The sequence below is a fragment of the Myotis daubentonii genome, chromosome 8, assembly GCF_963259705.1.
Source record: "Myotis daubentonii chromosome 8, mMyoDau2.1, whole genome shotgun sequence".
In the NCBI taxonomy this organism is placed as follows: domain Eukaryota; kingdom Metazoa; phylum Chordata; class Mammalia; order Chiroptera; family Vespertilionidae; genus Myotis; species Myotis daubentonii.
The window spans coordinates 68,013,332-68,037,673 of NC_081847.1; the positions used below are offsets into that span (position 1 = coordinate 68,013,332).

Here is a 24,342-nt window from a genome sequence, read left to right on the forward strand (position 1 = left end):
CCCAGGTTAAGGACCCTATTCTTTACAGGCACACCGATAAGAGGCAATCTCTTCTGCCTTTACTGGAGCCTGAGATCCTGTTTTCACAAGGTCTCTGGAAAGGTGACTGAGAGTGAACTTGCTTCCTACAAATGTCACCTCCTCAGGGAGACTAACTCTGATGACGTCATTAAAAATGACAACACCTCCACACTCCTTCTCTATCATCCCTGCAGCTTATTTCTTCCTTGTCTGCTTATAAGTGCTGTGACGGCAGCAATTGTGTGCATGTACATACATATGTTTGTTTTGTATTCCCAGCAGCAAGGACAGTGCCTGGCACATGGTGGCACTTGATAAATGCTTATCAAAATGAATGAACTTTAAGTATAAATGAGTGTTCTTAGTATTTTTACCTGCAGAGGTGTCATTCCCAGCTCATGTCCACTTCTTCCCTGAGCAATTTTGGATAAATCATTTACGAGGCGCTCAAAAATGTTAGCAGCATTTAAATCACAGTCGTAGTTGACATAAATATCTACAACACACTGGGCATCTTGGAAAATAACAGACAGATATTAGAAATTCTGATTAAACATAAGTAACAGTTATGTTTTCTTATTGAATAAGGTTCCTTTGTCAAAAAATTTTTCCCAGTGAATTGCTAACTCAAGTGGACATACCACAGTGTCACACACAAGAAATGAATGTCTTAAGTAGTAGAGAGATGGGAGACCCTCTCTCCAGGCCTGGGCAACTACCTAAAATCTCAGGCAGTTCATTCCAACTTTCCAAGCTCACTTTCTTCATCACAACAGGAGTCATAATTGCCTGATCCATTTTAAGTTGTGTAATTCTTATGAAGTTATGTTTGATGGTGACAAGTAGGATGCTGGCTTTACAGTCACACAACTGCATTGTGTAAGGTAAATCCAAATTTACCTAAGCACCCAATCAAGGGTTGGCAGCACCAATACGTTGGACCCTGTGACTAGAAAAGCACATTCAGCTGATAGGCAGGGTGACCAAGTGTCCCAGTTTTCCAGGATTTGAGGGTTTCTCAGGATATGGAACTTATAGTGCAAAAACCCCAACTTCCCAGGCAACGAGGCTGAGTTGCTCATCCTCCAAAGGAGGTGGGGTGGGTCTAGTCATTAGGTTAGCATTGGCCTATAAGGTAATGATTTTCCCAGCACTTCATTAAAACTCAAAGAGGAGGAGTTAAAGATCTTCCTCTGGACTTTGGAAAATAAACACATCAAGAGGTTCCGGGCTAGCCAAAGGGATGAGCACCCTCAGGGAGAAAATACCTGCACAGATCCTTGTCAGAGTCTGAATGACCATCCACCTGTGCTCAAAAGAACTTGTTGATGTTTCTAAAATGTTCAGGAAAATCTCTTTGAAAAAGACCTATGTGACATGAAGACAAAGGAGGACACTGATTAATAGTTTAAATTAGGGCTCAAAACCTCAAAGACTTTAGAGGACAGGCAGATCTTACGATGAAGAGAGGCGTACACATGCTGCTGAATCGCAATGAAACCCTGGCTGCGTGGGAACAGCTGGAGGGCAGGGGCACAGGGAACTGGGGAACACGGGCTCATCACAGGGAGCAGCTGCTCCCGAGTCATCGCCAAAAGCTGCCACATGGAAATGCAGGACCGCTTTCGTGATTTTTCAAGAGAAACCAGAAATCTGGATTTTCATGTAGAATCTGATTTCTCTACTTGGGACCTAATTCAGGGTAGTTCAAATAATTTAGATTAAACAAACATATTTGTGGGGGCTAAACCTAGCACACAGACCACTCGATTTAAACCTTTGGTTAAAATGAAAGGAATACAAGATTTTGGGGCAGTAACTTTTCACGAAGAAGTATTCTTCTCTCCTCACTCATTCAAAAAGTTCTTTGGGGGGAAGGCAACTAGTAGACTGTGTAACTATAGTTCTTGGTGACTCTGCCACCAGCAGTTAACCATCTGGTACAAAATGAAAAAAAATTAATTTGGAGTCCGTACCTCTATCTGCATTTTCAAGTGCATTTTAAAGTTTGAAAGAAGAGTAAGAAAAATGGCCAGGGAGAGCTCAAAGACATCAGGCACTGAAGAGACGCCATTTTTGGACAATGCCACACAGAGATATTGCTTGATTGCATTGATGAACATCTCGTGAGTCCTAAAGACTGGGCCGGCGTTCTGCAACACTGAGAGGAGCAGCTGGAGGGAAACCACCTTGGAACGTAGCTCGTGGGACCTAGCAAAGAAAACAAAGAACAATGATGGGGTTAAAAGATAAAACTTAAAAATCATGTTTCTCGAGAAGGCCTCACTCCTACCAGTGAGAATTTTCTGAGAAGCCAATGAGTTAAGAACTAGCAAAAGCATCTAAATGTCAAGAGAACAAGGGCAGATGATAGGAGATGGGTCTTCTTGGGGCCTGCAGATCCTGTGAAAACAAGAACTGCCAGCTTCTATTCTTTTCATGCCCCTCTGCCATAAAGTAGATATAGCAGGAGCAAAGTAAGTGTCAGCTGGCCCTGGAGAGCTGGTTCTGCAACTCACCTGATAGAACAATTACTTTTACCACCTCATTCACGGAACCTAAGACATCTGGCTTTCATAGACAATGAAGATGGTGCTCTTTATCCACCTGCCTCCTGCCCCCTCACTCTGCCCACAGGGATGGTAAGAAATGAGAAATGTCCATAAACCATTTTCCTAAGGGTTATATTCTCAACAGAAGAGTTGAAGGTTCTTATTAATGACTAATAATAATGATGGCAATAATAGTGACTATAAAACTCTTGCAAAGTGCAAGACCCTGTGCTTTGTATTATTTTATTAAATGGGTCCTGTAAGGTGATTTTCCATATTCCCATTTTTCAGAAGCTCCTACAAGCTGTGGAGCTGGTCTCAAGTGTAAGGGCCAGGACTGAAAGTAGTTCTCTCTGCCTCCAAAGCCTCGGCCTGGACACTCCACAGTACTTCCATCCTTGCGGTCGTTCACTCAGTACTACAAAGAAAGGTTGGTTTCTCTGGTTTGAATCTGGTTCTGTATCCATGCAACTAAGGTTTTCAACCAGGGCAGGAAACTGAGATTTGCTCACATCCTGCTCCTGCCCTCATTAGTACATTAAATTGATTATAGTCAGTAAAAAGAGGGTACATGCATGTTCAAGGTAATTATTTTTAGCATATAAACCAAAAAGGCAAAATTGGGCAGAATCTTGGTTGAAGGGGACACAGAGACAATTCATTGTGAAAGAAGTGATTGTAGACACCACATGAATTTAAAAAGCTATAAAACTATCCTTAATAAATTTCTGCCAGGGGTCAAAGCACTGGGTTTCCTGGAACCCCTGAGATCCTCCTGGATTACCTGGGTTACAGATAGCCAAGAACTACTGTCTGCTTACTTTGGATCTGGGGGGCCTTCACCAAGGGGTTTCATGGACAGCTTGCAAAGAGAGCGAAACACAAGGAAGGCATCCTTCTGCAGAATGTGAGAGAACCTAGCAGCCACTTGATGTCCTTGTGCGTCTGATTCCTAAACAGAAAAAAATTAAAGGTCAAAACAAAAGGATAATTATTTTCAAAAATAAGAAATAAGTATCTCATGGAAATGCCAATTACTTTATTTATTCAATGGGGAAGTGAGGGATGGAGGGGGGAGAAATGGCAAAATAGGAGCTATGCGGGAGTCATTAAGGCAATTCTAAAACCATGTTCCTTGTCCTTCAAAAAGTGAGTATGGGTGGTTTAAAATGATCAATTTTAAACATTCAACCATAAAAAAACTAAAACAAATATAGGTAATGATTATGTTAGCTTGGGTAAAAAGGTATTTCTAAGAATACTATTGCAAGATAAATGAGAAATATGATAGGTATTTCATTTATTTATTTTTTTAAAAATATATTTTATTGATTTTTCACAGAGAGGAAGGGAGAGAGATAGAGAGCCAGAAACATAGATGAGAGAGAAACATCGATCAGCTGCTTCCTGCACATCTCCTACTGGGGATATGCCCGCAACCCAGGTACATGCCCCTAATCGGAATCGAACCTGGAACCTTTCAGTCCGCAGGCCGACGCTCTATCCACTGAGCCAAACCGGTTTCGGCTATGATAGGTATTTTAAAATAAACTTCTTTAAATAAGTAAACTACATTTAAAAATAAAAATATTTGAAACCTATGGAAAGGATTTATATTCTCAATATACAGTAAGGTCTTATAATTCATTAAGGGAATATGGAAACCTTTATCTCAAATAAAAAACTGGTAAAAAACATTAATAAGCAATTCTCCAAGAAATGCAAATGCAAACTTAACCTTACTACCAATCATTAAGGCAGGCTCTTTCTCCTAAGAGACTAGCAGGGCTCTGAATGAACACTATTGTCCAGTTTCAATGAGGAAATGACAGCTTACAGTGGGCACAGATTCCAGTATTACCTTCCCACAGGCTAATTTGATGTTAAGGATCAAAAGCCTTAGAGCTTCCAACCCTTGACCCAGCAATACCACTGCAGGGATTTATCACAAAGAAAGAATTAAGGATGTGCACAAGCTTTATCTATAAGGATGTTCATTATAGAACTGTTGCTTCTTGTGATAAAACTGAAATAACCTAAAGGCTTAATAGGGAATTGGCTAAATAGATTACAGTAATCCATATGATTGAATTTTACATGGCCATTAAAACATTAGTTAGATCTATATGTACTGATGTGGAAAGATGTCCATAAGATAGTGTTGAGTGAACAAAGCAAGTCAGCATTGTATATAAGACATGAGACCCTCATATGGGCTTAAATACATCCCGATGTGCATTCTTAACAGGGATAATATAACCCAAGGGGCTGCCACAGACTGTTTGTGTTCCCCCAAAATTCATATGTTGAAACCTAATCTCTAACGTGATGGCACTAAGAGGTAGGGATTTTGAGAGGTGATTAGGTCATGAGGGTGGAGTCCTCATGAATGGGATTAGTGCCTTTATAAAAGAGGTCCCGAGAGCTCCCTCACCCCTCTGCCATGTGAAGACACAGAGAGACCACTGACTATGAACCAGAAAGCAGACCCTCACCAGATACCAAAACTGTTGGAGTCTTGATCTTGATTTCCCAGCCTCTAGAACTGTGAGCAATAAATTTCTGTTGTTTATAAGGCACCCAGTTTATGGTATTCTGTTATAGCAGGTTGAACAGACTAAGACAAGGGCAGAAAATTGGTTAGGGGGGGTGTGTGAAAAATTCTTTTTACGTATAAGCAGTACATAAGCAGATATCTAATTTATCAGTAGCTTTAAAATTTCATAAAGGGTGGGCGGTGAGCAAGAAAAAGAAATATGTAAAAAGGCTCCTTAAAGAGGTGATAATGAAAAAAGTTTGAGAAACACTAGTGAAAAGATACAGGGAGTGCGTTCACGTGGGATGTTAATGTTGTATTACTTCCTGTTTTGAATGTTTATATATAGTCAAACCTCGGATCTCAAACATCTCCCATTTCAGTTCTCAACCAAATGGTTTAGGGGGAAAAATGTCCTGGTTGTCAAACCAAACTTAGGTTTTTGACCTGACAACCCTTTCAACCTTAGCATGATAAAAGGGACTCTCAGGCAACAAAGGAGAGAATGCTTTTATTGCTGGGAAATCGATGAATAGCATAATTTTAAAACATAAAGAGGCTATCAAGAGTGCTAATGTTGCTAAGGGTGTGAAACAAAACAATGATCACAGGCAATTGAAGAGGTAAACAAACTGTTGCTGGTTTGAATAAATGAAAAGTAGTTAGCCAGTGACAGCATTTCAAAGACAGTGATATGTGAAAAAGGGAAGATGCCCATGCTGACTTCCTAAAAGACAGCCCTGGAACAAGTGCTGAAAGTGATTCAGTTAAGGCTAGACGGGGATAGTTTAATAAATTTGATAAAAGAAGTATTTATTTATAGATTAAACAGTACATTAGACATGTACTGCATATAAGAATGGTTAAAACAGGGAATCATTTGTGGGTTTGGAACAAACTAATTCAATTTACATTATTTCTAATGGGAAAAAATGATTTGGTTTTCGAATAAGTCGCTTCTCAAACAGCCTGCTAGAACAAATTAAGTTTGCAAACCAAGGTTCCACACATAACATTTTCAAGAAAACAATAAAACTATTAAAAAAAAATTGTAGTGAACATATCGGCCTGAAAAAAATGTTCATAATATATATTAAGTTTACAAAATAGGTCACAAAACAGCATGTATATTGTTATTCCATTTAAGTGAAAAAAGTATATGAACGGTAGGAAAATTTAGAAGGCTATAAAGAAAATGTTAACAAGGGTTATCTTTGAGTTATGGGATTATGGGATTATTTTCCTATAATAAATGCATATTACTTTGAGAGCGAATAAAAAGGGCAAGAAATGTGTTAAAAATCTGAATAAACAAGGTTTAATAACAATGTTAAATACAACCAACATTAATTAGCATGTTCCAAAAATGGAACCTACTAACACAGAATATCAGGCCAGGACTCTGACCAGTAACTGAAGAGGGCTCAGTGGTTTTAACTCACTTCTTCTGGCAGAGATTTAATTCTGCATCTTCTAAAAAGGCAAAAATCGAAATGAATCCATGAGAGAATCATCAACATACCAGGTTATCTGCTGACGACAAGGACTGCCTGTCATCTGCTATTCCATTGGTCTGTGAGTTTTCGTCCACTGCTGATGGGACAGCACATTCCTGTCCCTCCAGTTCGCCAAGGGCCCTCTCGGATTCTGTCAGACTGTGCTTTTGTGCTGCTTCTTCAAACACAAGTGCAAAAATCATTACCAAATTAGTACTTATCCCGAAAGGTAGCCTGACACCAGGAAGAAGTGATTCATGTAACCTTCTAGGTACTGCTTTTTCCCTTTTCCTGCATCACTACCCCATGACTGACATATACGTATTGAAAAGGCTGCCCAAAGTGACGCGTAGGTTTTCCATGTGTCTGTTATCCACAGCCCCAACACCAGGGTCTTGGTTAATACTGTAGTCCATGTCAATGGTACGTCCAGAATTGTGATACAGCAGCCCTGCCCCCTCCTTCCCCTTCTCAAAAAGATTAGAAACAGCTAAACATGAAAAGTGCAGATTATTTTTATTTTTATTTATTTTTTTTTTAAAAATATATTTTATTGAGTTTTTACAGAGAGGAAAGGAGAGAGATAGAGAGTTAGAAACATCAATGAGAGAGAAACATCAACCAGCTGCCTCCTGCACACCCCCCACTGGGGATGTGCCTGCAACCAAGGTACATGCCCTTGACCGGAATCGAACCTGGGACCTTTCAGTCCGCAGGCCGACGCTCTATCCACTGAGCCAAACCGGTTTCGGCAATTTTTAAAAGGGATATTAATATAGGGGTTAGAGAAAAAGAGCCACATAAATGAAAGGGTTTGATAGTTATAAAAGAAAACCTCAGTTACAAAAAAAAGAAAATGAAGATGTGAGGTTCCTGGCAGCAATGTGAAAAATGGAAAGAAAAAGAATTAAATAGATTTTATCATTTAATGAAAGAAAGCTATATTTGATGATTAGCAGAACAGCGGAACTCCATGAGAATTTACCATGTGGATCTTTACATATAGATGGGACATCAAACAACTCAATAAGCACAATCTTCCATAATGGTTTTACAAAGCATATATTCATTCGACAAATTTTATCAAGTGCCTATTATTTACCAATCTCTGTGCTAGGGACTGAGGGATATAGCAGTGAACAAGACAGACAAATGTTTATTATGTGAGGACTTCTTGTATTGACCTCAGAAAACAATCTAAGGATGTGAAATAAAATCATTCAATTTTAAAGAAATTTCTAAAAGGAGTTAAATAATGAAATCTATACATACAGTTTGGTGGGTACCCTAAATCAAGAAAAGGATAGGCTTAGAGCAGTAGGTCAAATTTCTTTGATGATAACCTTCATTAAGAAATACATTTTTAAAATCGTGAACTAGTACACACGTGCACATAATTAAAATGCATGTTTCATGAAACAATGCTTAACACACCACATGCAATGCATTCAGTTTGTATTCTATTCTATTTATTTTCTTTCATTTATTTCAAAAAATGCTCATTGCAGTCCACTAAATTATTGATTTCTTAACCCACTAATGGTCTATTGGCACTGGAACTGAGCCATATAAGTTTAATTCCACTGAAACCACACCATAAAGTTGAGGGAGTTATGAATGAAATATAACAAAAGAACAAGCTTCCATGTGCATCTGATACCTACAAGTCAATGGTTAGCCATGAAAATTCAGCAGTAATAGACACCACCTCAGGGCTCACAGCCCACTCCTGGGAAAACTGGATATATACGGGAGTGGTCCTCTGTGTCTCTATGTGGAACACTCAACCCTAACATTGTCAGACTGTGCTTCTTGAACCCAACCCAAATGAGAATAAAATCACCTGCTAAAAACAAGTAATTTTTGGATTCCATATGAAAGATGAGCAGACACGGGCAGATTCATTTTCCATTGGCTCACTGGGGGCGGGGCACCCTACCACTAAAATATCTGCCTAAGGGCTTTTTTGAAGGAATGGGGTAGAAGGAAAGGCTGGGTTATTGGTTCTTACCTTCGACAGCAGATGTGACCACATCTTCTAAGATCTCCTTCACCATCTCCTGGGCTCCATCATCAGTCCCTACACACACACCCAAATACACAAACAGAAGCATATACATGTGGGCATTTCTAGGGAAAATAGGAAGGAGATTTTGTCCATGTTCTCTAGAATCAAATTTCAGAAGGCAAAGGGTGCAAATAAGTACCCACCAAGGCCAGATCTGATTGTACCAAGAGAAGACAAGTCTCATGAAATCTGGAAATTCTCAGGCAACATCAGCTATGATTTCATCTTTCCTTTCATGGAACACTAGTACCCTTCCGACTTACACACTTTTCCTTCCTAAGTTATAGTTGCTCTAAGTCCCAGGGTCCTCCTCCTCACCCCCAAGTTGGAGGCAGGAGCTGGATTTTATCCATCTATGGTTCCTGGCAGAACAAAAGAAGATGGTTTCTCTTGTGTCTTCACCTCGGGAACACGAAGCCTTAGTAAGTGACTTTCTGCTGTCTTGTTTTCCCTACAATGTAAACCTAGAACTTAGCATGAGATTTTTAATGTGCTAGTTGAGGATCTACTAAATTTTAAATGGAATTATTCTGTAAAATGTTAACAGTTTAAGTGGAAGAGGTTCGGCACCATTTGTTTTTGTAGAAAACTAGATCTGGAAGAACTATTAAACAGCCCTTCTAGAAGTAAACATTATAAAACATCACAATGACCAAAAAGGCCATCACATTAAATAAACAAAACCAAAATAACCCTTTAAATTCTTCCTCAAGGAGGATTTTCAATCAAGCCACTATTTTTTATAAGTTCCATGCTTGGTCCCGTGTCCTGGAGTACAGCCCACAGTGTTTTCATTTCCATTGAATACTTAACCTACCACAAAGCAGGCTCTCTTTATCCATGACACTGTTCCCACCACCTTCACATCAGATTACCAGCTGAAATATCTGCTATTTTTTTTTAAAACTAAGTCATGGTTAAAGCTGAAACTTATTTGAAAGATGATAACAGCAAACACTTACATAGCCCTAAGTGCCAGACACTGCTGTCATTTAATTCTCACAAACCTATAAGATAGGTAGTAGTTGTATTCTCATTTTACAGATGAGGCTCAGAAAGGTTAAAGATTTTGCCCAAGGTCAAAGAACTAAGTGGTAGAGTCATGATCTGAACTTAGGCTGTCTGATCAGAACCTCCATATTGGCTGAGGGAGGATAAAGTATCTCTATTGTATAGTACTTAAAAATGGTTATTTAAAAGTGAACTAACCAATCAGTATATACATAGGTAATTGTGTACCTACAATAACTACATATTAACTATACAAATGCTAATGTGTAATGTGGGGAGTTAAAATGTCAGAATTTCAAAAATGAACTTAAAAGAAAATGGGAAGTGACTGCTAAGGGTGTGATGAAATGTTCCAAAATTAATTGTGGTGACTGTTGTACAACTCTGTTAATATAAATGGGCAAACTTATGGTATATGCTATATCTCAAACAAGTTGGTTTTTTAAGAAACTGACAAGAGTAGCTGGGCAATCAGGAGAGGTGTGAATGGACAAATGGGGTGAGGTTCCCTGGGGAAGGCGGTTAGCTATGCCCAAGAATTCATATAAGTAAGCATATCTTACGCTAAGGACTTTTAGCATACCTTATGTTAAAAAAAATCTAATTTTGTGAGTTTACAAAGAGCATCTGATCCACATCTTAGACAGGCAGATAAGAATGACAACTGGAAAAGGGAAATAGATCCTCAGGTCTTTGGGTGAATTATCTCCATCTACACAAACTTCTTGGGAGGCAAATTATCCCAGGCAGGCCACGGGGAGGGTTCCCAGTTAAGCAGGAAATGTGTGTGAGTGTTCACATAATGAGCAGTGCCTTGCACAGTGCCTGGCAAAGCTAGGGGTGGTGTGTGATGGTGGTTACTATAGGATGGAACCATGGGAGGGGGGATGTGTGGTCTCTATCACTTTAGCCCGAGACACTGTCTCTGCCATCTGCCTCAGGCTGTCCATCCTCCTTGCTTCCAAGGCTTCTCAATCCTTTCTTCGGAAGGTCCCATTCTTTCTGTAGAGCCACAGCTTGAGAACTGACGGCACACCTCCATTTTGACCTATTATTTGCAAGTTTGTGGTTTGTTTCTCACAGGCAATCTGATTCCCACATTTTTGGGAGAAGCCTCATGGGGTGCACCAAGTATTGGCAACGAAATCCACAGCAACATACTAACTGCAAATCATTCTCACAGAATTTTAAGTTACTGTGTTTCTGCAAAACTATATTCTGGGAATCAAGTCCCCCCCCCTCCACCCCCCCGCCCCCGCATTTGTTTAAAATAGTGTATTTACTGTCTGCCATATGTGTTAGGCACCATTCCAGGTGCTGGAAATATAGTCATAAACAGGGCGGCCTAGGTCTCAGGTGGGCACAAGTAAACATTAACTCGGTAACTTCAAGTAGTAATAAGTGCTATGAAGAAAAGAGGCTAGGGGACAGACATGATAGGGAGCTTCAGAGAGTGATCTGTTTGAAATGAGAGACTTGAAGATAAAGGTGGGGCAAAGAAGGGACAGGAAATACAAAGGCACCAAGAGCAAGTGTGGCACTTTTAAGAATCAGAAATACCACCTGCATACTGTATAGTAGAGGTGTAAGAAGGGGACAGAGAGGTGGGCAGGGGACAGGTCAAGCAGGGCTTTGGAAGCCACAGGGACAGGGTGGACATAAATTTCGCTCTGAATGGGACAGCATGGGGAATTACCAATGGGGTTTAAGCAGAGGAGGGTTGTGATCTAATGCATGCTTTTAAGAGATCATTTTGGCTGCCATGTAGAAATGGGCTGTCGTGGAAGCACTTTAATGCAGCTCAGAGAGACACAGCTATGCTTACTACAGTGTGTTTTAAAATTAATATTTATTTATTGATCACTGCCTGATAAAGGTTACAGTAAAAACCTGGTCCTTATCCTGAGAGTTGAGAAGGCAAAGATGATGACATATACAGTGTGGGCCAGGAGTTTCTGAGCACCTTCCCTAAGACACATGACAGCAGGATTGAGTAGACGGCACGTCTGTGCTCACCCTGTGATACATGCAATTCTTAGTGGCCACTTTCTTTTTTGTCCTTCCCTTGAGTGAACTGATACAGCACAACATTCCAGTAATGACACTTGGCCTGTTCCTATGTATGCCAAGCACTCTGATGACTTACAGAGGAACAAAAGCTGCTGCAATCTATACTCTCTAGGAGGGAACACACTATTGACAGAAATCGTCACCAATAATGTGACACAAGAAAACATGAGAGCAATTATAAAGATGGGTCAGATATTTCATGTAGAACAACCAGCTAGAGTAATGAATTACTTGACAGAATCACTTGGGAAGGTACATTCCTGGGGAAAAAAATAAATTTTGGATCTGGTTCATATCAACTGTCCAAGGAAAATAATCTTATGATAACCCAATCCAATATTTCATGCCTAATACATTATTTACTTTAAGACTATAAACAGGTGGGGAATATCTCTTTCATTTAAAAAAGCAAACAAAAACGGTAATGTTCTCAGTCATAGAATAAGAAAACAAAGCTGTCTATCTGTCCATCTACATCTCCAGCAACTGCCCATATTGTGCTCCTCTCACTCATGTCTGTGAGTATAAAGACTTGCCAGGCAGTGGGTAAGGCCTGGAGCTCCTGTGTGTGACAGATGAAGTCCTTGTCATCCTCTGGGAAGATAACACAGACACTGACCTAACCACCCAAATAATTAACTATTGGGAGATAAGTGCCCCAAACTAAACCCACTGCATTGAAGCTGATGTCAAGAAGCAGTAGCCAGCCCCGGCCAGTGTAGCTCAGTTGGCTGGAGTATCGTCCCATGCACCGAAGGACTGTGGATTTGATTCCCGGTCAGGGTGCATATGGAAGACAGGTGACTGATGTCTTTCTCATATTGATGTTTCTCTCTCCCCCCTCCACCCCCTCTCTAGGATCAACAAAAACATATCCTTGGGTGAGGATTAAAAAAAACCCCAGCAGTAAATAGATACATTTCAGGAATTATTGAGAGAACACTACACAGGTGACAATGGGCATTAGCCATCATGCCTTGATGGTTGTGTTCCATGAGAGGAAAGCAAAGAGAAAGTCAAAGGGAAGGCCCAGAAATAGAGGAGCTGCTACTAGAGGTTTCCTGCAGATGTTACCAGACTCCTGTCCCTCTCTTAGCACATGGGGCATACCTGATAGCGATGAGCTTCTTTCTCTGGGTGCATCTCCATTCTCTGAGCTCACTTTTTCAGAACCACTTGTGTCATGTGCACCATTGGTTAAATCTGTCTTTTCAGGAGTTGTTGGTTTGCTTTGTGCCTCACTCTGCTTCAAATGACTGAACTTTGGGGACCCTGCTGCAGCTTGGATCACAGGGGACTGGGGTTTCGACTGGACTGGTTTTTCCAATTCTCTGATCTCCTGAAACTAGAAGGCAACAAAAAAGGGATTAAATCCAAATGGTCCCAGAATTTTGATAAGGAACAGAAAATATGCCATCCTGTTGCTTAAAAAACTTCCATAGAGAAGGATGAAATTTTAACAAGGAAATAAATCCCTTTGACAAACTCAAAGCAAATTCTGAATGCAAATTTCAAAATACCTGCTAGATTCTCTCTCTTGCTTTTTATAGCGAGAACGAAAACAAAAGTGTAGAGAATTCAGAGGAAGAAGGCATACACTTTAAAACACTAGTGAATCTTCGCCAGGCACTGAGGCCACACACAAAACAGTTCACAGCATTGGATGCTGTCCCACCCCCCGCAGCTGATGACTGCTCTCACTTACCACTTGGTTTTCCATGCGGGTGAAAATGACATTCAGCATCTGAGTAAGGGTAGCCTTGGCAGTGGTTTGATTGATGAGATTTTTGCTGGCCAAATAGATATTGTAACATGTCCTAACAGTCTGTAGGATAGTGCCCTCGTGAATTTCAATGTGCGGGGACGTTACTGCAGTCAGAAGAGCCTAAAACAAAAATCCGAAACCTTCACCTTCACAAATACCCAGCTTGTTCCCAGTTTCTCACAGCCAAACTTTTCCACAAGGTCTGGCTTTGTTTTTGTTTGGTTTGACAAATTTTTAAAAGAATGGCTCTGCAAACTAAACTGGATGCTTAGTACTAAGAGATGACTCACTAGTGCTCTGAGTTTAAAAACAATTATTAAATCCATAAAGTCCAAATTATTTAAAGTAATTAAGTTGTAAAGTGGGCTTTCTACCAGCTTACTTTTTAAAAAGAAAAAAAAAATACTTCTCTTAAGAAGAAAAATGCTCCAACTTGATCTCACCTAGATTAACACCAAAATATACATGTTTTGATGGGGGAGGGGGTCAGTTTCAAGGGAGCTTTAGGAAAGGTGCGGCTAACACAGAGCCATCAGTCATTCTACATCCAGAACTTAAGATACAGAATGTTGGTTACACTCATCTCGATCCTGCTCTTTGTTCCATGCCAAACCATTCCTGGCAGGATAAATGGAACAGGGAAATGGAGTGGGGGGCGGGAACAGGGCAAACTGGTGAAAGGAGTATCAACAGGAACCTGCTGAGAAATGGCAGGTTGGGAATCCAGAAATTCAAGGGGCAGGACCAGAGGACTTCAAACCAATTTAATTCACAAGCAATTTACATTGTTATTGGTGGAACTGTTTACTCTGAAAACACACCTGGTTCCACTCTTCTTGTCTCCTTCCACGCTAATAAATTCTGACACTTTATAAAAGATCTAAGTGATGCTTACATTTTTCTGTTCCAGCTCAGCACCACCTGAGACAACTAACACATGGTAAATCAGAAATCCAAATTACCACAGGGGACTAGTTTCAAATTTAAAATCCAGACCAGGCAAATTCACAGAAATACCTTAATTATTTGTAACTGGACTCCTTCATCCGTTTGAGGGCCCTGAAAACAATTGCAAATGGTTTCAACGATCCTGTCAATCAGCCGCTTCCCTGGAGCTCCACTGTCTGGGGCATTGCCGGTGATGTGCCCATATGCGATGAGTTTCTAAGCACAGAAAGAACAGAGAGATGAGGCCACCCCCTGTAGCAAATGACAAGCATGGCCTTAACTTCCAGTTCCCACAGATCCCTCTGCATCCCAGGCACACGGTGGGCACATCCACCCTGAGAGTGCAGCTTTGGTTCTGTTCCTTCCTCCATGGCAGAAGAGCCCCAAGATGGTGAAACAGTACCTGATGGAAGAGGCAAGTTGTAGAGCAGTCCCCAGTACACAACCACTCATTCGAAAAATTGAGGGATGAAAACTATACATAATAGAGTTGGAAGTAGTCAGTGGCTGCCTGGAGTTGAGGGGATTAGAGAAATGGGGGGTGACTGCTGAGGAGCACAGGGTTCCTTTCTGAGGTGACAGAGATGGTTTCAAAGTAGACTGTGGTGATGGTTGCAAAACTCTGTCAATATATAAAAATCACTAACTTGTACACTTTAAAGGCTAAATCATATACATGTGAATTATGTCTCAAGCTGTTAAAAAACCATATATATATATTTTTCTTTAAATGGAAAAATACATAAAAAACATAAATTTCTTGAGAAGGAACTAAGCAGCTGAGGGCAGGGGTGGTACTAAGACACTTTATAGCAGCAGTCGGCAACCTATCGGACCTCACGAACCACCAGGGGTCCGCGGACCACCGGTTGGCGACCGCTCATTATAGTACACTCTTTCATTCTTTCTGAATGTTGAGTCACATCAGTATCTTTTCTATTCCAAAAATTAAAGCAAAAACACTAAATTCCACACCTATGTTATCAAACAGTGCATGTTACCCACATGGCTGAAGAGATAAGTGGCTGCTTGGCCCACAACCTCATAATCAGGTGACAGATCAGCTTGGACAGGGGCCACCTTTCAGAGGCAACCTGCCTGTCACCTCAATGGTGACCTGGATTTCACCATGGAGAATCAGAGCTAGAAGGGAACTCAAAGGTCTGGAGGCAGATGACTTCCAAGCCTGGCTGAGATTCAGATTCACCTGAGAGAGCTCATTATAAATACAGCTTCCTGGACCTCAACCTAAACCTACGAAACCACAAAATCCGGGGTGGAGCCTAGGAATCTGTTTTTCTCCAAACTGTCCAGGCTATTTTGAAGGGTGAAAGGAACCACTCATCTGACACAAGTCATCTGGGATTCATGAATTCTAAATCATCATCTGCTTCTAGGGACTTAGTAAAGACTCTTAAAAATGCTATTCTATTCCTTATCCTTTTTGGTTTTTGGCTTGTCACATTTTCGCCTCTATCTGCACAAAGTGACAAGCATCTGAGGTTATGTACAGTGCAGCCACCACTACCCAGGAAGACCCACCACCCTGCAGAGGCCTGACGCTGTTTCCCAATGGCTTTCCCCCCGCATTCCATGGTAGAAGAAAAACAGATTAAGAGAGTGGCTGAGGGTAGAAATATGATACTGCTGGACTGGGTGACTGAATGAGCAGGAGAAAGGCCTGCACACACTCTGCTGATCAGATCTCCAGATTTGGGTTCGGTAGGAGAAGGGGTAGGGGACAGAAGTGTGTTTTTTATTTTTATTGATTTCAGAGAGTAAAGAAGAGGGAGAGAGAAATAGAAACATCAATGATGAGAGAGAATCATTGATCGGCTGCTTCCTACATGCCTCACACTGGGGATTGAGCCCACAACATGGGCATGTGCTCTGATCGGGAATCAAACTGTGACTTCCTGTTTCATAGGTTGATGCTCAATCACTGAGCCATGCGGGCCGGGCCGAAGTGTGTTTTTGAAGAACAAGTCAAAATGCCCTTTACCTCATCCCCTCAGAGCTGCTGTATATGCAGGCTTCCCAAGAGGGCAATGCTGGCTACCTGCTAAACGAGCTTTGGGTTTGGACACTGCTTACTCCTTACTCCTAATGGACTCAAGTCTGATTTGAGCACTGGGAAGAGTGGGATGATCTATGAACTCCTAAAATGTGAATATTGAAAAGGAGGCACAATCAGGAAGGACGATGGTGTTGAGAAGAATATAATCATCATGCCTTCCAGTGTTTTGACGAAACTTCAGATGCATGGCCTTCTGGACAATCATCTGTGATTTCATGTTGGAGCATTCACTGTATCCCTCGGGATCTCAGCTTTATCTAAGCTAATTGTGGCTGAACCAAGAAAGAAGGCATATGCAGATTTCTATAGAAATTATGATTCCATAAAACATTTTGAGGAGAAGAGGAATGCTGGTATCTTTCAGAGTGCAAGCTGATTTTGGAATGTAAAGAATTTCTTTGGATTGAGTTCCATGGAAGTTTGTCACTGACCTATGTTCCTGAACTATGAAACATAAATACTGGGACTAAGGAATAGTTTCGATAAATAAACAATTAACAAATACTATGGACAGTAAATTTTTAAAAAAATATAAGTAGGCCCCATAGAACCCAACACTAATGCTGCAAAACAAAGATGGAAGTGAATTACCAGATGTTTAATTCAGATACAAAAAAAAAAAATTGGAATTATTCTTCCCACTACAAACTCCTTAAAAGGCACATGACCCTTCAAATTGAAATGGGTTTTAGTATGATTTTACTCTGCTGTCTGTGCAGAGACAGGGACAGAAGAAAGCAGAGTTCCTGCATTCTGTGGTCTCTCTAGTTCTGCCTTCTGCTCCTTCTTGTGCCAGATATTGTTCTGGGTACTGGAGGTACAATAGTGAGTAAGGCAGTCTTTTTTCTCCTAGGGTTTATATTCTCCCGGCGGGTAGTGGGACAGACTAAAGCCAAAAGTCTGGACTGGGACCCATAGGACCCTGTGTGAAATGTAGTCATCTTAAGAAAAGCAAGCAATAATGCACAGCATTATCTCATTTTTGAAAAATAGAAAATTATGTATTTTTATAAATGCATAGAAAAAAGCCTGGAAACATATCTGATGTCCAGTGGCCTGAGCATGCTTGGCAAACTCCCTGGGGAAAAGTGCTTTGCAGTGAGTGAGGTAGGAAGCTACCACTGGCAGGTTTAAGCAAAAGGTTAACACAATGTCATACATTTCTAAAGGTTTCTCCTGGTTCCTGTGTGGAGAACAGGCTGAAGGGCAACAGGAGTGGAAGCAGAGGACCAGTGAGGAGGACACCTCAGCTGCTGGTGGCTTTGACGTTGGGGGATGATAGAGATGGAGAGAAGATCCTGCCCTGATCCTTGATACAGTAAGGGGATGGGAAGAGAGAGACAGAGGAGGGAGGCCTTTGGGCAGCTGGCTCACTGATACGTGTCCAAGGAAGCTGCATGCACAGGGGTATTCATTGTAACCCCAAGTTAATATCCTCTATAGGGGAAGGGATAAATAAAATAGTAGCATTAATATTCCACATACCAGTAAAAAGGATTGTCTTATATTTGCCTATACCAATATAACTAGATCTAAAAAAGACACTGCTAAATAGAAAAAAACTGCAGGAAACTTTGTAAAAATGATACCATTTATGTAAAAAAGAAAAAAAAAAGAGAGGGAGGAAGAAAGAAAGAAAATTATAAGAAAGAAAGGAAGAAAATTATACACCTAAACAGGCAACTGGGTTTGGGGCTAGTGGTCCAAGGGATTTTGGCCTCATTGGTAATGTTCTAAAAATATTTTAACAAAGAATGTAGTCATATACAATTTATATAATTACAAATTTGCATTTAAAAATCCAAAGTTTTCTAGAAATAAGAGTTAAAAGACAATGTTTGTGGTATGAACAGGACAGCTTAGACCAGTGGTTTCCTACAGCCTTCACTGGGGTGTAAAAAAAATATTAGAACTTTATTTCTACGTATTTTTTTGTCTTATCTTTTTAAAAGTTCTATTTTCTTATGTTTTGTAATATATATAATTTAATAGCAGTAGGACATATGTATAATCTTACCATTGAAGAAATATGACTACATTAGGAGGATAGTCTTTAAAACATTTTGTTACTGATATGTGCCTGGAGAAACATGGAGATCATTCCTTAACTTAAACAAGACTGAACTGAACGCTCCTTCCCCAGTCCTGGCCTTGGGAGAGTGTGTGGCAGACCAGATGCTGAAGGAAAGGAATGCAGAGGATCTTCATCATTTATTAGAAGCAAGCAGAGGGGAGGCTTCTTCCAATGGGGAGAGGAAATTCTGAGCTAACTCAAACCCAGAAACACCTTTACCACCCATCACCGCTCCAACCTCAAAGAAGATACCTCCAAATGCCCAGGGCAGAATGTGGATGGGTATGCAGCTGGCTCCAATCCAGCCAAAACCAACCTTTACCCAGCTGGCCTTCCATTTCCAAGACAGAAGTTACCTCACGCATACTGGGAAAAGCCAGTCAAACAGGCTTTGCAAGGACAACCACCGAGAGGAGATTAAATTTTCATTTAGTATTTCTATGTCATAAAAAGGATGACACAGGAGTACCTAACAAATTAGAGAACTTCCATTCTAAAAAAGAGCTAATCATATGTCATAAACCACAGACAGGCACTCTACTCTTGAATTTTCAACTCAAAGTCAAAGCAGGGCATCAATGTTTCCAACAGAAATCATACACATGCACAGATTTCCAGAAACAGAGTATTTCTAGGATAACAGACCATATTTTTAATTAAACTGGCCAGAACTACAGGATAATAGTTGGGAGTGGGGGTTAGCAACTTTTTTCTGTAAAGGACCATATACTAAATATTTAGGCTTTGCAGGTCATATGGTCTCCATTCCACCTACTCAACTCAGCCACAGCAGCCACAGATAATACATAAATGAACAGGCATGGCTATTGCTATGGACTGAATGCTTGCATTCTCCACAATTCCCATGTTGAAGTCTTAACTCTAATGCGATGGTATTCAGAGGTGGGGCCTTTGGGTGTGATTAGGTTTAGACAAGGTCATAAGGGTGGGGTCCTCAGGAAAGGATTAGAAACACCACAGAGCTAGTGAGCTCTCTATGCCATGTGAGGACACAATGAGAATTTGACTATCTACAAACCAGAAAGAGGGCTCTCATCAGGAACTGAAATCAGCTGGTACCTTGATCTTGGAAAATAAATGTCTCTTTTTTAGCCACACTGTCTGTGGTATCCTATATAATAAAAGCATAGTATGCAAATTGTCCCCCTGACTGGGAGTTGTCCGGGATTTCGGCCAAGGGGTGGGGCCGGCCAGGGGAAGGGAGGGAGTACTTGGCTGGCAGCTGGCAGCCACTAGGAACCCTACCAGTGCACGAGTTTCATGCACTGGGCCTCTAGTTTGTTGTATTACTCCAAGTACATTAAGGCAGCTATCTACACTAATAAAAGAGAAAAATGGTAATTGGCGTACGACGATACCCTTTTCATTGGCTAATCAGGGCTATATGCAAATTAACTGCCAACTAAGATTGGCAGTTAACTGCCAACAAGATGGCGGTTAATTTGCATATGTAGGCACAATGCAGGGAGGCGAAAGGGAAAGCAGGAAGAAGCCCCCTGCCACTGACAGTGATCGGAAACCCAGGGGGGAGCTAAGAGCTGGGGGGCAGGGCAAAGGCAGCCCTGGGGCCGCCTTTGCCCTGCCCCCCAGCCATGATCGGAGAATCAGGTGCCTTTGCCGCCCTGGCCAGTGATAGCAGGAAGTAGGGGTGGAGCCAGCGATGGGAGCTGGGCACGGTCGAAGCTGGCAGTCCCGGGAGCTAGGGGCCCCTTGCCTGGGCCTAAAGTGAAGCCCACGATCGCGGGGCCGCTGCAGCTGCGGGTCCCCGCTGCCCGGGCCAGACGCCTAGGCCAGAGGCGTCAGGCCTGGGCAAGGGGCCGATCCTGTGATTGGAGGGTGATGGGGGTCAACGCCTGAGGGCTCCCAGTATGTGAGAGGGGGCAGGCTGGGCTGAGGGACACTCCCCCCCACCCCACACCCAGTGCACGAATTTCGTGCACCGGGCCCCTAGTGTTCCAATAAAACCTCATTTACAAAAGCAGGTGGCAGTCCAGATATAGCTCATGGCTATAGTTTAAGGACTCCTGGTTAAGAACACAGATGTGGGGTAAGGAAATCCCACACATCCACCCAATTCCATCTCTTCTGGGCCAGGGGAACTTGGTGGGGCTTGTCATTTTATTCTCCAACCCTCAGTTTCCTTGATTCTAAAGTAAGGCTAAGAGTAAGTAACTCAGGGGGTTTGTGAGAAGATTAAACTTGATGATGAGAATAAAGCACTTTGCACAGGGCCCAGCATAGGCTGAGCATTCAATACATGTTAGCCATTGTGCTTAGAATATCAATAACATTAACTATCAGCACCAGCCCTGTGCCTCAGCAGACATAACCAATCAATCATGGCACTTTCTAAAGAAACCCAGATGAGGCTTCATGTTTTCAACACAGCTTTGAAACAACCATAATATAGAACCTATTCACTATTCCTGTTCTAGAAAGTACCAATAAATATGGATCTCTTCAACATAGTTTTAAAAATGTATCCATCTTTTTTTATTGATGTAGGCTGCCCACTGGGTTTAAGAATAAATGTCCTCTGAGGTAACCAGAAACTCCAGGAGTAGATCATTAAAAAAAATACAGGGTGGTGAACACATAATACAACCTACAGACAATGTATTTTAGAATTGTATTTCTGAAACCTATATAATTTTAAAATGAAAAAAAAAAAAATACAGGGATGCTGGACCAGGAATTAAATCCAAGTTGTAGCTCTATTTCTGTCTCTCACTATCTGTATATCATTGAACAAGTTACCCTAACTTCTCTACTCCTGCTTCTTCATTAGTAAAAGGTAATTTATGACAAGGTTAATGGTGGTCTAAATACAGTTGATCTTCATTATTTGCAGATTTTGGATTTGTAAATGCACCCACTCACTAAAATTTATTTGTAAGCCCAAAATCAACAGTTGTGGTGATTTTGTGGTAATTTGCAAACATGTACAGAGCAGTGAAAAATTCGAATCACTTAATGCACAGGTTCCCAGCTGAGATCAAACAAGGCGACACTCTGCCTTCTTGATACAGTCCTCATACTGTAAGCAGTACCTTTTTTGTGGTCCATTTAGTGTTATGTTTTCCCCATTTTGTCCTTTTAAAATAGGGCAAAAGCTTGCCAATTAAAATAGCCCCCAAATCTAGTGCTGTCTAGAGTTCCTAAGAGAAAGAAGATAGTGGCGTGCTTTATGGAGACATTATGTGTATTAAATTTTGTTCAGGCATGTGCTATAATGTTGTGGACTGTGAGTTCACTCTTAATGAATCAGTAATATATATCAAATAAGATGTCTTTAAACAAAATACCCAGAGAACAGTTACATACTGATCAGCTGATGAACATGCTTAGGCCAGAGGCTCAAGGGAACCTAACTCTATATTTTTTCTAGGAACAATGGTACAGAATTTATTAAACCAGTGTTTGAAACTATTATGCAAAGTGCTGAGGTCCTAGAAAACCTCAGGGTATTGCCCTTGGATTCCCAAAGTGAAGTTTACTGCCACACCAGCGGCCACCAGTGAAGCTGAACTGCTAGGTCCCGTCTGGTCTGCAATTGGCCACACCGGAGGCAGTATTTTGGTGCTATTGTTTCACTGCCACTCAGCCTTTCCCAACACAGGTTTTATAGAGTACAGAAAACAGAGAAAAACAGGGCATGCAGGGGAAGGAAATGGGCCTGTGTAAGATCAAAAATGCTGTTTTCTTGACTGAGGAGCTGGCCAGGCTCCCAAGGTCTCATAGTCTGCTTAACTGATGGCCCTCATCATCTTCCCACAGGGTGGGAGGGGGAGTTGGAGCATGGGAAGAGGCCCATGTTCCCATTTACCATATAACAGCTTTATAAGATTTTACTACAAATAATGAGATTTGACTATATCTATTTCTCTACTTGATTTTATGAATTTTAATGCCATCAAGGAAGAGATTAAATAAAAATTCCTTAAGTGCCCATGTGTAGCAAATATTCCAACTAATGCTAAAGGTTTCATTTAGAAAAACATACGTAAGAGAGATCAACAAAACAGTATTTCTAGGGAATGAATTCTTTTTTTAGCTAAGGTAATTAGTCCCCTCTTACTTCCCTTCCTCATGAGACCTCTGTAAAGAATAAGTTGGGATGTGCCTTTTTCTGTCACCGCAGAAAGTATTCTGAATAGCAGGGGACTCACTAGTGTGGCCTGCAGAGAACCCCCTTTACACAATTAAGCTTAAACATGGTACCTGCAAGCAGTCGAGAGATGTGCTGACCACCCGTGGGGACTTGGACTGGCAAGCTAGCTCGAATGGAAGGAAATACTTGTCAGCTTCAATGAAGTTTGCCTTGGGTGGTGCGGCAGTGCCAAGCCTGGGAAAAAAAGCAGGAGAGGGCCAGCGAGGGAAAATGAGAAAACAAAAAGTTTGCTTTTCCTACACCTAACTCTAAATTCCCATCCCATCTGCAATCATTTAATTAAAAATACCTACAAACTGCATCTGTGGGGCTAAACAATTCAAAGTTAATACATACATGCATTTGGAAAAAACACCCAAGTGCCACATGCAGAGAGCGAGGTCTCAGATTAGCGAGGTGTATCGACTGCATCCGGGAGTGAATCTTGGCATTGCCATGTCAGAGTCTATTTCTGAAATGTGACTACTGGCTTCATTTCTGTGAAGACGAGGAACAGCCACTTATAGAGGAAGCTGTCCTCCTGCTTAAGGAAGCATGACATACAAGAGACAAGGGCTTTACCTCTTATCAAGAAAAGGTACCACAGCATTAACTTGACCTTTCTTACTCTTTCCTCCAAATACAGTTATTGAGCCAGTAACCTGTTAACCTAGCATCGGTTCAAACACATACAGAGCTCTACAATGTGTCCAGCTCTGGGCTAGGAGAGTATGTGCTGCCCAAGGATCAGAAATCTAAGAAAACATGCAGAGAAATGGGTCCCCTTAGTCACTACCTACTCCCTTAATATCGTATTTCAGCAAGGAGAAAGTGCCCCAGCTTACCTCTGCTTTTCTATTTCTGCTTTAATTTCATCTGATGAGGAAGAAAGAAAGGCCTGTTAGGAATATGCAATGTTTATATAAAAGGAAACTTTACTAAAGACATTCATAAACTATTAAAAATAATATTTATAAGATTTTAAAGTACAGAAATACTGATATGAAGTGATGAAAATGATTTTATAAACAGTAATAGCTAACACATAGCAGTTACTACATGCTAGGCATTGTTCTAAATTCTTCACATATTTTAACTTATTTAGTACTCATAACAATCCCATGAGGTAGGTACTACTATCTCTTACTTAGAGCAGGACTTCTCAACCTCAGCACTGGTGACACTTGGGGACAGATAATTTAGTTTGGGGCTGTCCTATGCACTCTGGGATGGTTAGCAGCATTCTCTGGCCAGTTACACCCCCCACTCCCCGCCTGCAGTTTTGATAACCAAATATGTCTCCAGACATTGCCAGGTGTTCCTTGGGGCAAAACTGCCCCTGTTGAGAATCACTGATTTAGACAGGGGAAACCAAGGCACAGAAAAGTTAGGTAACTTGCTTCCTGTTACCTATCAGGAACCGGGGAGCCAGAAATGGAACTCAGGCATTTTGGCTCCATAGTCCACGTTCTGGCTATTCCCCTATTCTACAAAATGTATGTTAATGTAGTTATCAATATAGTATGGTAATACAATAACACCTCAACTGTATA

The 24,342-nt window shown here is 41.1% G+C and overlaps 1 protein-coding gene across 4 annotated transcripts in view; it reads right to left on the bottom strand.

Moving 5' to 3' along the window:
• The window catches only part of ARFGEF2 (ADP ribosylation factor guanine nucleotide exchange factor 2), a 90,977-nt gene that overhangs the window by 52,729 nt on the left and 13,906 nt on the right, over positions 1-24,342 (bottom strand). For 3 of the 4 annotated variants that reach the window (XR_009454169.1, XM_059706804.1, XM_059706807.1), the window contains exons 2-12: positions 23,635-23,665; positions 22,861-22,984; positions 14,537-14,683; positions 13,460-13,639; positions 12,863-13,099; positions 8,617-8,695; positions 6,632-6,783; positions 3,395-3,525; positions 1,998-2,232; positions 1,290-1,389; positions 396-535 (exon numbers count right to left, since the gene is read on the bottom strand). Coding sequence is in view for 3 of the 4 variants with exons in the window: in XM_059706804.1 (XP_059562787.1) it covers positions 396-535; positions 1,290-1,389; positions 1,998-2,232; positions 3,395-3,525; positions 6,632-6,783; positions 8,617-8,695; positions 12,863-13,099; positions 13,460-13,639; positions 14,537-14,683; positions 22,861-22,984; positions 23,635-23,665 (1,556 nt within the window). In the remaining variant the exon portion in view is untranslated. The remainder of the gene's footprint in view (positions 1-395; positions 536-1,289; positions 1,390-1,997; positions 2,233-3,394; positions 3,526-6,631; positions 6,784-8,616; positions 8,696-12,862; positions 13,100-13,459; positions 13,640-14,536; positions 14,684-22,860; positions 22,985-23,634; positions 23,666-24,342) is intronic. The other variant, XM_059706805.1, reaches the window with a different exon arrangement.